This window comes from Miscanthus floridulus, chromosome 3 (genome assembly GCF_019320115.1).
Source record: "Miscanthus floridulus cultivar M001 chromosome 3, ASM1932011v1, whole genome shotgun sequence".
NCBI lineage: Eukaryota > Viridiplantae > Streptophyta > Magnoliopsida > Poales > Poaceae > Miscanthus > Miscanthus floridulus.
In genome coordinates, this window is record NC_089582.1 from 33,231,255 (window position 1) to 33,247,841 (window position 16,587).

At 48.1% G+C, this 16,587-nt stretch overlaps 1 protein-coding gene across 1 annotated transcript; it reads right to left on the reverse strand.

Annotated features, from left to right (window-relative positions):
* Window positions 1-10,997: 10,997 nt before the first annotated feature.
* Window positions 10,998-12,877, reverse strand: LOC136545400 (cytochrome P450 89A2-like). Its single transcript, XM_066537420.1, has one exon. It carries the CDS (start codon window positions 12,724-12,726, stop codon window positions 11,146-11,148), a length of 1,581 nt encoding a protein of 526 aa, XP_066393517.1. The 5' UTR covers window positions 12,727-12,877; the 3' UTR covers window positions 10,998-11,145.
* Window positions 12,878-16,587: the final 3,710 nt, after the last annotated feature.

Consider the following 16,587-nt stretch of genomic DNA (forward strand, 5'->3'; position numbering starts at 1 on the left):
TACTTTGGGACATTGGTCGGTGGCTGGTATCATGGTGGGAAGGGCGCATTGAGGATGTGCCGGCCAAAGGCCTGAGGCCCCGGTAGGTCAGGGCTAGGGCTCCGGTCTTTGGCGCTGTTGTTGAGCCCACCCCGGCGACAGTGGTAGCCATGATTGGCCTCTTCCCTCCTGTCATCCCGTCCACACCTACGAGTGTTCAGGGTGTCACGGGCGTCACGATGGCGGCCGAGGCGCTCACGCACCAGGACTGCAACTCGCTTCCCGTCGTCGCATGGTGCCTGGTGGACGGACACATCCTTGCCGCGCTACCCGGAGGGTGCGTGGTGACCGACATCAAGCTTGCATTGTTAGGACAATGAGCTCTATGCTTGCTACACCATGGCATGCTTGAGTAACGTGCGGATCTCTCGGTGAGTCCAACGGTCCTCGGGTGTCACGGGCTCAAGGAGCCCTCGGAGCAAGGCTGTCACGGCCGCTATGTTCTGGTGTGCCTAGGAAAAACATGGGAGGCCCCCATCATCCTCGATGATCCTCTAGTTCTCCTCATGGGCCCTAGCATGCGCGCGCCCATCATCTCCGTGGTGCTTGATCTCGTGCTCGAGCTCCGCCCGTTCCTGCTCGAGCTAGAGTCATGCCTCCTCGAGCTCTTGCTACCAGGCCTTTAGTTGTTCCATCCTCACATGAGGATAGGCCCCTGCATCTTCCCTGACCCTGTTATTAAGGCCATATGGCGGGGTAGCCCCTCCCTTGTGGACGCTTTCGGCGCACCCCTCGGGGGTACCTGCCATGAAGCATTCTCGCGAGGGGTGATAGCTCCCCCTACTAGAGTCAGAGTCGAAGAATGACTCCGAGTCTCCTACTACGAGGTCGTGGAAAGATGCCACAACATACTCTGCCATCCCTATGAACTCGCCGTTCATATGGGGTGACTGGATGCGTTGTGCCATGAGGTGGCCAACGGTCCATGCAGCATTGTGCAAGCCAAACGGGAATGCCATCGTGGCGCCCCTGGTGAGGCATTCTAGGGCAAGTGGCTCCCCTCCAGCGAGCTACGTCATGATGTTGGTGAACGAGAAAATGAGGTAGCATAGGTCTTCCTAAGACGGTCAGGGTCCCAAGAAGGCATCGAGCTAGCGCTCAAGCCTCTCATAGTTGAAGTTGAGGAGTTGGTCGCTCCCGGGGGTTTAGGCCCTGGGCGCATGCAGCCATAGCTCATCGAGGGCCTCGACGAGCGTGTCGAGGCTAGCGGGATAGGAAGGCCGAGCAGGGACCGGCGTCGGTGCCAGCTCTTCGTCTGTGGTGGTGATGAAGTCTAGGTTCCTAAAGTGCATGTGCACGCCTAGGATCTAGATGATGTCATGCCTGGCCATCTGAAGCCTGATGGGGATGTCGAGACACGCAAGGGCCCCTACCTAGCACGCCAACTGTAGGTGTTTTGAGTCACCAACTAGTGAATTTCTAGATTGCGTGTCCGGTTCGGATGGTTTGGATAGAGGACACAAGATTTATACTGGTTTGGGCATAACGTCCCTATGTCTAGTTCATCGCTGTTGCTTGTGTTACTAGCACCGAAAGTTTGTAGTAGGGGTTACAAACGGTCGAGAGAGGGACAGGGTCCCAAGTCTCTAGTGTGTGCGAGTGCGGTCGAATGGATGAGTTGCTTCCTAGTCGCAAAGCGTGCTAGGAAGGTTTGGGCTCTGATCAGGTTCGATTCCCCCCAATCCCCTTGATGAGGATCCTAGCTTTCCCTTTTATAGACCAAGGGAAAGGCCTAGGGTACACAAGGGAAAAAGAAAGGAAGGAAAAGAGGAAAGAGAAAAACAGGGAAGAAGAAAGTCCTGGGGCTATGTTTCTCTTCTTCCCCCGCAGACGGGCCTCGTTGGTCCTGTAGCAACTTCCTATCGCGTCCCTGCTATAGGTGGCCATCATCATCCGGTCGTGGCGTGCATCCCGTCACCTATACACGGTATGGTCAACAGTTCCCCTTGACTAGGACCATACAGGGATTTGATAGCATAGTGCTGGTCCATGCGACACTATTTGGGGGTGTGCGTGCCCAAGTATGGCCCGTCGCGGTCGCATGTCATGTTGAGACATGTTCGTTCCCTTTATGGTGTCATAGGCGTGGCCTCAGTCCCACATCCTACGCCTGTGGTGGTTGGGGATAATGCGGGGCCCCATGGGGGGCGCGCGTGCTCCCGTCCGACGTTCGATTTGCCCTTAGAGGTTGGTCGAGGCGGAATCCCTTTTAAGGGGTTGGGCGAGGCGGAGCCTGCACCCCAGTGGTCGGGCGAGGCAGAGCCCGCACACCAGCGGTCGGGCGAGGTGGAGCCCGTACTCTCGCCATCGGGCGAGGCGAAGCTCGCACCCCAAGGGTCGGTTGAGGCAGGACCCACGCCTCAGCGGTCGGGCGAGGCAGAGCCCGCACTTCAGTGGTCGGGCGAGGCAGAGCCCGTGCTCTAGGGGTCGGTCTAGGTGGGACCCTAAAATGTCCTAATGGCTAGAGGGGATGAATAGCCTATTAAAAATTTCTACAACAACACTTAGCAAATCGGTTAGACAAATATGAGGCGAAGCGAGTGTTGCGCTAGCCTACTAAAAATGCAAGCCACCTACCACAATTCTAGTTTCTATAGTCTCTATTCACACAATGGCTATGTCACTACACTAAATTAGTGTGCTCTCAAAGGCTAACTAAAGAGCCACACTAACCAAACTAACAAGCTCTCAGGACTAGCTACACTAAAGAGCTTGACAACTAGTTTACGGTAATGCAAAGAGAGAGAGCAAGATGGTTATACCGCTGAGTCAAGGAATGAATCAATCAATCACAAGAATGAATACCAATGAAGTTCAATCACCTCAGAATCAAATGATGACACAATGATTTTTTTTACCGAGGTTCACTTGCTTGCCGACAAGCTAGTCCTCATTGTGGCAATTCACTCACTTGGAGGTTCACGTGCTAATTGGCATCACACGCCAAACCCTTAGTAGGCTGCCGCACAACCAACACAAGATGAGGATCACACAAGCCACGACCAATTTACTAGAGTACCTTTTGGCTCTCCACCGGGGAAAGGTCAAGAACCCCTCACAATCACCACGATCGGAGCCAGAGACAATCACCAACCTCCGCTCAACGATCCTTGCTGCTCTAAGCCTTCTAGGTGGCGGCAACCACCAAGAGCAATAGGCCAAACCCACAGTGAAACACGAATACCAAGTGCCTCTATATGCAAACACTCAAGCAATGGACTTTCTCTCCCAATCTCACAAAGATGATGAATCAATGATGGAGATGAGTGGGAGGGCTTTGGCTAAGCTCACAAGGTTGCTATGTCAATGCAAATGGTCAAGAGTTATGAGCTAGAGCTGGCCACATGCCTTAAATAGAGCCCCCAACATAATAGAGCCGTTGGCTCCACAGTCCTCTGAAACACAGGCTGACCGAATGCGCCGGTCAGGTTGACCGGATGCTGGACACCTGCATCCGGTCGCCTGATGATCACCACATGTCATCAGCTTCAAATGCTGAGCGCCCGATCTTAACGGCTAGTCTCCTTCGTGCCACGTGTTAAGTTGCAACCGGACACGCTGCTCAAAGTGACCGGACACTCCATCACTGGAGTCTGGTCATTTCTAGTAAGCTTCTAGAGAGGTAAAATTATGACCGAACGTGTTCGGTCACTCCCGACCGGACTCGCCCAGCGTCGGGTCACTCACCCTATTATATGTGCACCGCCACATCAACAGGACTGGACACTGAACAGTGTTTAGCCAGAGTTTGGTCACTTTTCTTCTCTGAGTCCGGTCACAGGGCAAGACGAGCCCGAGATCACCACCTTCTTTTATAATTGACCGGGCGCTGGAACCCTGAGTCCGGTCACTTCGAACTCAGCGTCCAGTCACTGTTTGATAGTGAAAAGCACCTCCTTCAATTCACCAACTTCTCCACCCTTGCTCAAATGTGCCAACTACCAAGTGTATCACCTTGCGCACGTGTGTTAGCATATTTTCACAAACCTTTTCAAGGGTGTTAGCTTTCCACTAGATCCTAAATGCATATGCAATGAGTTAGAGCATCTAGTGGCACTTTGATAACCGCATTTCGATATGAGTTTCACCCCTCTTAATAGTACAGCTATCGATCCTAAATGTGATCACACTCGCTAAGTGTCTTGATCACTAAACCGAAAACTCCTATCAATTTCACCTTTGCCTTGAGCTTTTTGTTTTTCTCTTTCTTCTTTTACAAGTCCAAGCACTTGATCATCACCATGGCATCACCATCATCATGATCTTCACCGTTGCTTCACCACTTGGAATAATGCTACCTATCTCATGATCACTTAGATGAACTAGGTTAGCACTTAGGGGTTCATCAATTCACTAAAACCAAACTAGAGCTTTCAGACTCGTGCCTCAGCGGTCGGGCGAGGCAGAGCCTGTGCACCTGGGGGCCGGTTGAAGTCGTAGTCGCGCACTTGATTGCTCAGGTGAATCAGTGTTGATGAACATTAGATCCTCCTCTTCGGGTACCCTAATATTGGTCCCCGACAACTAGGAACATACCTACACAAGTGTTGAAGCAACAATGAATTGATCGATCTCAGAGCGGGTTGCCAAATCAACGGAATCCAAACACACTATACCACAGCCCAAACTAGCGTCAGACAAAGGGTCGATAAAAACATCAAAATACCGTTGGATGGTCGGTCAGTATAGATTAGTAACATACAGGTGGTCGCTATATTTTATAATTTTGTCAGACGGTTGGTCGGTATTTTTGTTTTGGTTTACCGTTAGATGGTCGGTCGGTAAATCTAATTATTTGGGTCTGCCAGTTGGTTGGCACATTGAACTGGGCCTGCGCGCGTATACTTAGCCCAGTTCACACCAAAAATTTAGCGGAACCCACATGGCAGAGCAGAGTTGGCGCCGCTCTCCACCTCAATTGGTGCCTAAAATTACCTCAATCTATTTTGGGAAAACCCTAGTGCCTCTCCAATTTTCCCTCCCTGCCGGCACACACTCCCCAATCCGCACCCCTTTGCTTCACCGCACGCGAGCGCGACCCAGACGTGGAGACGCGGCTCCCTGGTGCCCCCTCCCCCTACCTCGGTGACCTAGGCGCCCCCCCCCCCCCCCCCCCGATGGCTCTCCGCCCCCCCCCCCCAGCGACCCAGGCGTGGCCTCCCCAGCGACCCAGGCGCCCCCCGGGTGGCTCCGCAACGGCCACCCAGCGGCCCCCACGTGGCCCTCCGATGACCCTCCGGCATGTGTGGCCCCCAGTGCCCCCAGCGCGGCCCTCGGTGTGAGCGTGCCTTCCTCTACTTCAGCAAAACAGCCTTTCCCACGATTCGTGACTCCTTCCCCAAGCCCACATTGAGCTATGAGCTTCACCATGTATACAGGCAAGTCAACAACCTTAGCTCTCTTGTTCTTTTTTTGTGGTTCTCTGTAGCTCAAGATTCAGAGAATTCCCATGTGATGAAAACAACAGCATGGAGTAGGAGCTATGTGGTGTCGTCCTACTTGAACCAGAAGTCAAGATCCGGTGTCCTGTGGACAAGCAGGAGTTGTGGGAGTCGTTGTGTGTTGGGCAGGAGCTGGAAGAAGTCATGGTGTGTGTGGATTTAAAGCAAGAGGACCAGGTGATGCTCTCCCCCCATCTGATCTGCATGCATGCTTATTTTACGAAGCATTATTTTGTGGTACCCTAGTTTCATAGATGGATTATATAATTTGGACCGCTTCTTGTTCTCGCCTTCGTAACAGTGATGGATAAATCTTGGATTGATGATGATGCTAGGTAAAAAATAATAGCTTCACAAATATTGAAAGTGGTATATGTAGCTATTTAAAATGGCTTTTCACATAAAAGTTTCATGTAGGCACAACAAGACATATTTGCAAGGAGTGAACAGTTTTTTAGTGTTTGCATTTAGTAACTTAGCTGTTGGTAGAAAGATATTATGCCCATGTAGAAAGTGTGTCAACTCTTTTTGGAAAGAGGCTAGTGAGGTCCGTGAACATTTGATATGTGATGGGTTTCTAAAAGGGTATAGAACATGGAATTTACATGGAGAGCCTACCCCCTATGTGAATCATGGATACTTGGATGGTGATGATGTTGAGGTTGTGGACGAGTCCAATGAACACGATGACATATCTGATTTGCTTAGAATAAACTAAAATCAATTATTGAAGAACATCCTGAGTTGACACAAAGAACAATCTAAGAAGGCGATGCATTTGCTGCTGCTTGTGGAGAAAAAGAGCCAAAAAGGACGTGTGCGTGTTTTGGGTCTAGGACCAACTCCCCAAAGTGTTGGTACCCTAGGGGTGAAATCTTACACACCAACAAGGATTCAAATGGAAGTTCTAGCCCGTAGAAATGCAGAAGCTGAGCAAGCAGCTCTACGACAACGCATAGTGGAGCTAGAAGAGAAACTGTTGGAGGAAAGGTTAGCGCATGAAAGGTCAAATATGGAAAACATCTCACAGAAAGCTCTAATTCATGACATCACGTGGTAAATCATTTATACCTTCTCTAATTCATTGTGTATGTTTATCGCTTACATAAAAATATGATATGTGATGCATGTGGCTTATATACGGTATATTGTGTTCATTTAGAAATTTGATATGTAGTGTACATAAATCTGATCTTTAGTGCATAGAAATCTGATCTATAATCCCTCTTGTATGTTTGTAGAGCCCAAGGTCTGAAAACGATGGTGTTGGGACAAATCTTGATGCCGAATTTCATGAAGATGATACATATGCAAAAAATTCTAATGAGTGTGAATACACTGTGCGTAGGCATGCTACAGCCCCCCAGTCCAGCCCCATGAGTGCAGCTCCATTTGTGCAGCCCCGTCCGTTCATCCCTACTAGTGGAGCCCCATCAGAGCAACCTTCTCGTCGTCAGTCCAGCCTTGTTCATGCAGGCACATTAACCTAGGAGCCCCGGCCCCTCAGTCCACCATGAGAGCAGCTCCATTTGTACAGCCCTGTCTAGGCATCTCTACTAGTGCAGCCCCATCAGTACAACCTTCTCGTTGTCAGTCCAGCCTTATTCATGTCCAGCAGCCCTAGCCCTAGCCCCGTCCAGGCATCCATACAAGGAATGGTGATACTAATCGTTTCTCACATGATGAATATGTAAGTTCTCATTCATCCTACAAGTTTTTACTTCTAGTTTAATGGTGTTTTTATTAATTGATACAATTCTCATACATCCATCATTCGCTTCAGATTGGCAAAGAAGTTATACTATATCCAAATATGAAGTCTGATCAAGCTGTGGCCAAGGGAATCGTTATTTCAACTAATCCTAGCAGCGTGCTAGCAGGACATGCTCTTGGAAGGCAATATTGTGAAGTTGTTGTTAAGGTTGTGATGAAAAGAGATGTAGTGTTGCTTCGCCCTTATGTTGGTGTGGAAAAGATGGCCGATGCAAAGCACCTGACAATTGCATGGCCATATAATTGGGTAATAAACAACATTTATTCTTGTTTCTTGTTTTCATATGTGCTGAGTGACCAGATTTTCTAATTAGTGATGTTTCTAACAGCTGAAGCTTAGCAAGACATCAAAATCATCCCATGATACAGGTATGCAATTCTGAATTTATTAGCTTGCTAGTAGACAGGTCCATGAGTTTAGAGTGAGACAAGGAATGTGCATGTTTGAAAATTGTTAGACGTCTCATCCTGTGATAAAAGAAATATATGATAGACTTTCTGTTTATCAAAGGAACGCGCGCGAAGGCTTGTTTTCTTAACTGAGAACTGCGAGTGAAGTTCCTGCATACAGTAGTGGACATTAACTTGTTCCTTATGCCTTTATAGTCCAATGGTTAACTGAGTTAACTAATGAAAACCTTATGTATTACAAGAGACCAGCTACTGTATAAAGGTCATTAAATTATTTAAGTATCTGAGAATCAATTGAGAGAAAACATCTCAATGCTGTAAGCAAGCTGTGCTGTAGAACAGCCAACCTAGGAGATGACGATTATGCTTTGATGAGTTGTTAATCACAACATTGTAGGAATGATCGACTAACTGCTCTCATGATGCTCAGAACCTTGTAGGAGTTGGATTTCTAGTTTTCAGTTTACATGTTTATTTCAGCTTACATCAACCAATGCCAAGTTTCTTTTTTTTTGAACTTACCAATGTCAAGTTTCTGATTGTACCATTGATGGATGTAATCTTTTTATTTTCAGGTGGGAGGTAATGGCTAGAGGTAGCCTGATGCATGCAGGAAGCAGTTGGATCGAAGTGCGCATGGCCAGTGCATTATTTTGGACATCCTAACTAGAGATGAATACTTTTGTTAAGACTTACTAATGATGAATCATTTTGTAATGAGTGCAAGCAAACCATATGAGATGTGAGCTGTGCAACCAGTGCAAACATCTCTGAGCTATGCATTATTCTAGGATGTTGGCCAAACTGCCTTGTTGTAACTTGTTTCCACAAGAGTTATGGAAAATGACACAAGACAAATGCTTATGGCTATAATATAATTGTGAGCTATGATGAGCTTATGTGTCATGAGTGTGTATTATCAAAAATGGAAATGTTAATTGTATGCTTGATTGATTGAATGATTAGTATTGATTATGAGGTTAATGTATAAACAAATGATATTATGTTGTTATTTTCATGTATGGATAGCGTCTGACAGTTGGTCGTTATAAATATATACAATCAAACCATTGGTCGGTATAAGTTTATAATTGGCGTTGAACTATGTGTCGCTATATCTATATAGTACTGTCCAATGGTCGGTCGCTATAAGTAGGTTTGTCGCTATAAGTTTATAACGACGCCACTATCAGTGACCGATCGTAGGTCGCTATATCCACTTATACCGACCATCCGTAGAACGCTACAGATAGGTTGTGGTATAGTGACACCTAACTGGCCTATGCACTAAGATACTAGATATATGTGACAGCATCCATCCACCAATATCCTAGAGTTTAGTTCAAATGACTAAGGTCCAGATATTCTTGGGTTATTTAAAGAGGAGCACAGTGTCATTCACAGCAACGTTAATTACCTTGCGGCTGCCATGGCTGCGGCAGTAGAGCAAGAAGAGGAGTGGGGCTACAAGTGATAGGCCGGAGCAGTAGGTGCCAGGCGCCGAATTCCTCCATTGCTGCGGCGACGTCTTGGGTGTGTGGTGTGGTGCATGGTGCAGCTCTCTTGACTCTGGCCGTTGCGCGCCATCTTGTAGTTAGTTGTAGCTCTAGCAGTATTTGGATTCTATCTCAAACATTTTTTTAGTTATCTTAGTGTGGAAGCATACATATATTATTATCTTGACTAGGCTTTAAGATATGAAACACTGATTGTTTTGTTTGTTCATGCAACTCATCGACACGTAACGTAACCTCTTTCATCCATGAGATGGGGTGAATAAGTCAGTATGTATAGAACGATGCTTACGTAGTGAGTGCCGAGAACTTGAGCGTTTTAGACGACAGTTGGATCAAGATCCAACACTCCATCTCTTTTCATCTACCTTTACATTTCTCATTCGTGGCGTCTCTAGCTCCATGCGACACCCCCGCCTGCCCGCCTTCTCTTACGGCACCCCAGTGTCGATCTGCCTCCAACTCCACCTTCATCGCCACACTAACCCGGCTTCGCTATGAAACCACCATGACACCATGTCCTTACCTGTCCAATAGCCTTCCTCCACTCATCGGTCTTTGACATCACTGCTGCCTTGCCTTGCCGCCCTTGCACCCGCCACTACCACCTATCTAGCCTTCATCATTTCTAAAATCTCCTCCTATAAGCCTGTCAAAGTGGGAGAAGTGTGTGATGGGCCACCCACCCATGTAAGAGCTTCAATCAAGACGTGGATCAAAGACGTAGAAAATCGATTGCTTGATATAGATTTAATTTTGTGGTTTGCTCGTTGTAACTCATAAAATTATGTCTATACTAGTCCATTACGCGCGCCGTCGCTCGCGCCGGCAAGGTAGGAAAGGAGATAAAGGAGATTTTTTTGGCACCCGAGATTGAACGGGGAGCGGAGAAATCCAACCATGCAGCCAACGGATCCGGCCAAGGATCAATCACATGCAGCGCAAATGTAAATGATAGATCATAATAAGATGCGGAGCCCAGGAGGAGAGGCGAACCTGCGGGACGAAGCCGCGTCGGGGTGGCAGCCACGGCGGCGGACACCTACGGGGGGCAGCGGGGGCCAGCTCACGGACGTGTGCCACCGTCCAGCCCGCGCACCGGCCATCGTGGAGGTCTGTCGCGCCGCCGACTTGCCCGCGCGCCCGTGGGGACGACCGGCGACGGAGGGGCCAAACCCTAGGCCGGCGTTCGCGGCGCTGCGACCCGCTGCCTTGCGTCGCGAGGAGGAAGGAGGCGTGGTGGTGGTGGTGGTGGTGGAGGAGGAGGGAGCCTGCCGCCGCACGGAGGGCCGGCCATCTCCAAGACCGGCCTGCGCCGTCGTCGGTCACGTCACGACTCGGGAGCGAGGGAGGGAGCGTACAGGAGACTAGGGAGGGGATGAGAAGTTTCCTGAAGAAGAATCAGGAGCTGGAGTATATATTTGTTCCATCGGAATCGTATGAGAAGCCGCAGAAGCTAGCAAAATGAACCCAGAGCGACGAGGAGCCGGCAGAAGCAGATTCCAACAGAAGTGGCTACAAGCAATCTGGCCCACACGATGAAGGATCGGACGGCTGAAAACAATTCGGGTGACATGGATGCTGTTCCTACCGGCCAAACCAAACTGGCTTAATGATAGTAGATACGGGTTCATGGGCTAGCCCGCTCCGTCCCTAGCTCCAAAACAAATTGCCTGGTATTTAGCATTTCTCTGCGTAATATACTTCGATGCAATTAAGCCACGCCTCTGAATTGCGTCATAAGATGGAGACTAACGTTTTCCTTGATAAAGTGACGGGGACTTTTGTTGACACTCATTCCGATGCAAATCTCATGACAAAAAGAAAATGTTGCATCGACTTTCGATTGCGCCATGATTATATACTATATATTATCACATAAGGCATGATAACAGTAAAAAAGGTTATCGGCAGTCACCGATAAGCACGATTCAGCAGAGACATAGAGACTGATATTTTTTTGCAAGTCAACCACTCTTAGTCCTCGGACTGATGCGAGCACGGAGCGGGTGCTTCATGACCACGGTGAAATCCAGCGTCTCCGTCATGTCGACGGTGGCCTCCCCGTCCGCTGGCGGCAGCCACTGCATCTCCCTGACGAGGCTCGCCACGAAGAACTCCACCTGCAGCATCCCGAGCGTGTACCCGGGACACATCCGGCGGCCAGCGCCGAAGGGCATCATCTTGATCTCCCTGCTTCCCGTCACGTCAACGCCGCTGCCCTCGCCGCCGTCCAGGAACCGCTCCGGCCGGAACTCCAGCGGCCTCGTCCACGTCGCCTCGTCGCGGCCCATCTCGGCGACCAGGAAGTTCACCTCCGCGCCCCTGGGCACCGCGTACCCGCCGATCTCGGCGGCGTCGTCGTCGCCCCGCACGCCGTGTGGCAGGAGGAAGTGCGCCGGCGAGTGCAGGCGGAGGCCCTCGAGCACCACGGCCTTCAGGTACGGCGTCTTCTGGAGGTCACCGTTGCTGAACTCCGCCGTCTTGTCCTTGACATCCTCGTACACCTTGGCCTGGACGTCGGGGTTGTTGACGAGCTCCGCCATGATCCACTCCAGCAGCGTCAGCGTCGTGTCCGTGCCGGCGTTGAGGAACTCCGAGCAGAGGCTGACCAGCTCGGCGTCCGAGAGCGGGCGGTCGCCCTCGTCGGCAACGCGTAGCGTGAGAAGGGAGTCCGCGTAGCATGGCGGGTCGTCGGCGTCGGCGCGGCGAGCACCGCCGGCCCTGGCGCGGATGAGCGGGAGGAAGACCTCCTGCTGCCGCCGGTGCAGAGCGACGTACGCCGCCCACCGCTTGCTGAAGATCTTCTTGGTGAGAGCGGGGAAGAAGGCGAAGACGGGAAAGCTGGTGAAGGAGCGGAGGAGCTGGAGCTGGAGGTCCTCGATCTCGTCGAGCGCCGCCGCGCTGAGGCTGCTGGCGCCGAGGCTCATATACACGAGCAGCTCGAACAAGGCGCGTCTAAACAGGGGCCTCACCTCGACCGCAGCGCCGCCGGCGCGCGCGCGGAGGAGGAGGTCGTCCACAAGCGCGTCGCGCACCCGGCGCCTAGCTGGCGCGAAGAGGCCGACGCGAGCCGGGTGCAGCGCCTCGGCGGCGAGGTTGCGGCGGAGGAGGCGCCAGTAGGGCCCGTAGGGGGAGCTGCTGACGTCGCGCGCGCCGGCGGTGAAGAGGCGGCCCGGGTCGACGAGGGGCGGGCGGTCGGCGAAGGTGGCCCCGCCCTGCACCAGCGCCCGGTGCGCCAGGCGGCGGTCGGCGACGAAGACGAGCGTTCGGAAGATGCAGACCGAGATTACGGGCCCGTGCCGCGCGTGCAGGTCGCGTAGGAGAGGGCCCAGGTCGAAGATGGAGCGGCGCAGCGTTAGGAACTTGGCTAGGAAGACCAGCGCCGGCGGGCCGGGAGGGAGCTGCGGCTGGTGTCCCTTGCTCTCTGGCGCTGGGTTCTTGCCGGCTCGGGCGTGGCGGAGCAAGAAGAGGAGCGCGGCGGCTACGAGTGCGAGGAGGGTGTAGAGGACGAGCGGCGGCGAGGTGGTGGAGGTCTCCGTCTCCATGGCTGTTGGCTGCACTTGCTGTTGCTATCGGAGCTAGGTTGCCGTGTGCGCTTAGCTTGCTTGAGACTTATCGGCTTATCGCGTTCGTTCAACTCTATGGAGTATGTACGTGGTACACTATAATATATACGGTCATACGGATGTATCGAAGTTTGAAAAATTGCAAGTCGGGCCAGTGGACGAGTGTTCAGAGTTTTACTATCATATCTAGATTGTTTTACGTACTCCACGTGGCTTCCACGTGACTAACAGCAGACCAAGATGCAACATTATATTTAATGTCTGTTTGAATCTATTAGAGCTAAAATTAGTGCTAATAGATTCAAACAGACCTACTAATAAACCTGCTAATTATTAACTGAAAGACTACTAACTATTAATTTCATTAGGCCAGGTACAACGCCCGACGCTTGGGTGGCGCTAATCAGAGATTCTGCATTTTATTTTATTTTATTTGCCACCGTGGACATGCGGCCAGGCACTTAGTAGTGGCATGGATGCTCAAATAAGCAGCCAGCGCTTGGTGATTTTATAGTTTAAAAAGCGACGGTTTTAAGGATGGATAAGCACATTAGCACGTAAGTTTAGCTTTTTTTCATTGTAGGCTAAGGCTCTTAGAGAATTGTTTGATTACTCTCTTTCTTTAAGGGTTAAGCGTTCACGGATTGTACATACCCTTAGCAGATTTGGAGTTGTTAATCGGTGCTAATAGTTTATATACATCTTCAACTCATTATCCAACCACTTATTAGTAGGTGGATCCAAACAGCCTCCTACTTACAATTAGTAGCTATTAGCTATTAGCATCTCCAATAGTTCCAAAAAGAGCTTTGTTGTGGTACCCTCAAATGACCATGAGCCGTTCATTTAATTAGATTAGACGGTTAAAATCATCTATTACCTTTTAAGAGATAATAGGTGAAATATACATTTATTTAATTTCTAAATTTTGTAAATTAGGATAAATAAGGAAAGTTTTAGATATGAAGATCCGTTTTTAGATCTAATGATGTATACTTGAACTAGCATGTATCTAATAAATGTATTGTTTACACAATTGTATTGTTTCTTCTACACCTAATTATGGTTGTAATTAGCTCATATTAGCAAACATTCATGTAAATTTGATTCCCAAATTAATTTAACAAGAATTCATCAATGCCATGCAAAACTATATTTTAAAGAGTATAAGCATTCAACAAATATATAGAGAGTGACACTATATTATTCACAACAAAAAAGAAAGGTACTAGAATACTAGGAGCATACCTACACAAGTGTTGAAGCAACAATGAATTGATCTCAGAACGGGTTGCCAAATTAATGGACTCCCAACACCAAACTGTCCTATGCACTAAGATACTAGATATATGTGACAGCATCTATCCACCAATATCCTAGAGTTTAGTTCAAATGACTAAGGTCCAGATATTCTTGGGTTGTTTAAAGAGGAGCACAGTGTCATTTTTTATGCCGTTACAAACTGACTGTAGCCAGTACACAGCCCAAATGGCAACCTTTTATGTACTCCAATGCTATTATTGCCTTACTAGATGCATGTTTACCTTCTTATGTTCCTCATGAGAAGAATGATGAGTGATGTCAGATGTCTTTTTCTCAAGTCTAAGATTTTTTTCTTCATTCAATTCTTTCTTCTACACCAGGTTATGGTGATAATTAGTCTCTCATTTTAGCAAACATTCATATAAATTCAATTCCCGACACTACAAGAGATGTGAGGGTTTATGACCATTAATCTTTGTCATAATATATGGATTTTATGTCACATATTAGCACTTGTGACACTCACATGACGAAAAAGCTGGTGCCTTAACCATGTTTTGTGACATTTATATGTTCAAGTTATGACATTGGTTATGATATCACAAAGTTTTATGACAACAGGTTTTACGTCACTCTTAGTACACCAGCCCACGTAGTAGGCAGACTTGTAATGGGCCAAGCCCATTATTGATGCTGATTTTTGGCCTAGCCCAATTTTGGTATTGAGGTTTGTCAGCCCATTTCTCAATTGCATGATTTTGGCCCAATCCAACTTGGTTAGGCTGAGCCCACGCAACGTTTTTGGGCCAGCCCACATTCTTTTTATCTTTGGGCTATTCATTTTAGGCCAGTCGATTTTTTATGCAGGCCCATAACTCATTTTTATTTTTTTCAATTCATTTTTTATTTTAGTCCAGCCCAACCAATACTTTTCAGCTCAGCCCACACAACATTTTCTGGGCTGACCCAAGTAACTAAATTCTAGGTCAGCGCAAGCAGCAATTTTTCTGGGGGCCATTTTCAAAACATAGACTAATCAATTTCAAAACAAAAAAGGCCAACAGCATATGCATATCTATAACATAAACGTACAGATGTCTTACATCAACCAGTACAGTGCCCGTGCTAACGCTACGGTTTTATTTCAGGGATGCATATGAAATGAAATGACGATATTTTTACGGAATTATATATGACTATGTATATAATCTGGAAAACACTCATGCATAGTGAGACATAGTACAATGCCCGTGCTAACGCTACGGTGATGTCTAGAAAATAAATCACAAAACTAAAATAAATCAACTGAGGAAAGAAACACAAATTCACAAACAAATGTTCTAGCTATTAGTATATTTCCCAGTACAAATGTGATGCATCAGAATTCGAAGAGTCGAAGCTGCAACCTGCGCATCAATTAAAGACGGGAGGAATTAATAGGACACTGCATTGAAACCAAAGGTAAAAAACGAAAATACCCAATCTATCTTTGTGATAGAAACCATCTTAATAAGACATAGTAAGCTTAGAGCCCTCTCTCCTCTCTCCACCACCTCAACATTCCGCCTGCTTACAGTTAATTTATTGGGAGTACTTCACAAAATCCTCAAAGTAAGTTGTGTTATTCACCTTTTAGTTTACTGTTGTAAAATGGCATTCAGAATCAGCGTACTGTTTTCAAAGTTCCTTTATTTAAATTGAACCACCAATCTGGCGAAAGGAACCTTGATAGGAGCCTCAGAACGCAGAGTTTGAAACAGTACTGTCTTCCCACTCCCCATAGGTATCGAGATAACCATGTTCACATCTGAGAAGAAGCACACATACATGGAAGCACTCACTTTGCAAGGAAGTGAAGTATCTGCAGAGAAACCAAAACATTACTTTGATCACTAAATCCCACCTCTACACCAGTCTCTCAATATTACTTTATATTCCCCAACAATTCCAAATTCCATTAACCAACCATTACAATCTCATGCAATGATGCAATAGGCGAGACTACTACACAATTGGAACCATCTCCAATCGCACAACTGAACAAAGACAATAGTGCAGAAACACATTGTATAAACAACAAAAATCGAACGGGTAGCTTGATAATAATCGATAAATTAGCGCACGGGTCGCGCCTGAACATGAACACAGAGCAGAATGGCAGGGGCAGGTCGGAGACATAGCGTATCACATACGGATCGGTGAGAGATCCCATCCTTGATTGGGCGACCTGACATCAAATTGGATTAGGATAGACATCAAATTGCTCATCACTTGTCACTTGTATGTAAGCGGATACTGTTCAGCAATCTATGCATACGATAGCAAATGGCAGGTGTGGAACTTCGATCTGCTTACTCTGAGTGCACATTGGATTTCAGATAGGCGATCAAACTGAACATGTGTACCTTTTCTCTTTTCCCAGCCGGTGGAAAGCAAGCAAGGGTATTTTGTAGGGAAGTTTTGGTATTTGGTTATGCTAGCTAGCACTACTAAATCACAACACTTCTGAATGAAATATGATGCCCCTCATTGATAACAACAACTAAAGGGGATTTGGACATTGCATTCAAGATTCAT

Coding starts and splice junctions, on each gene's coding strand:
- LOC136545400 (XM_066537420.1), bottom strand. CDS start 12,726: ATGGAGACGGAGACCTCCACCACCTCGCCGCCGCTCGTCCTCTACACC.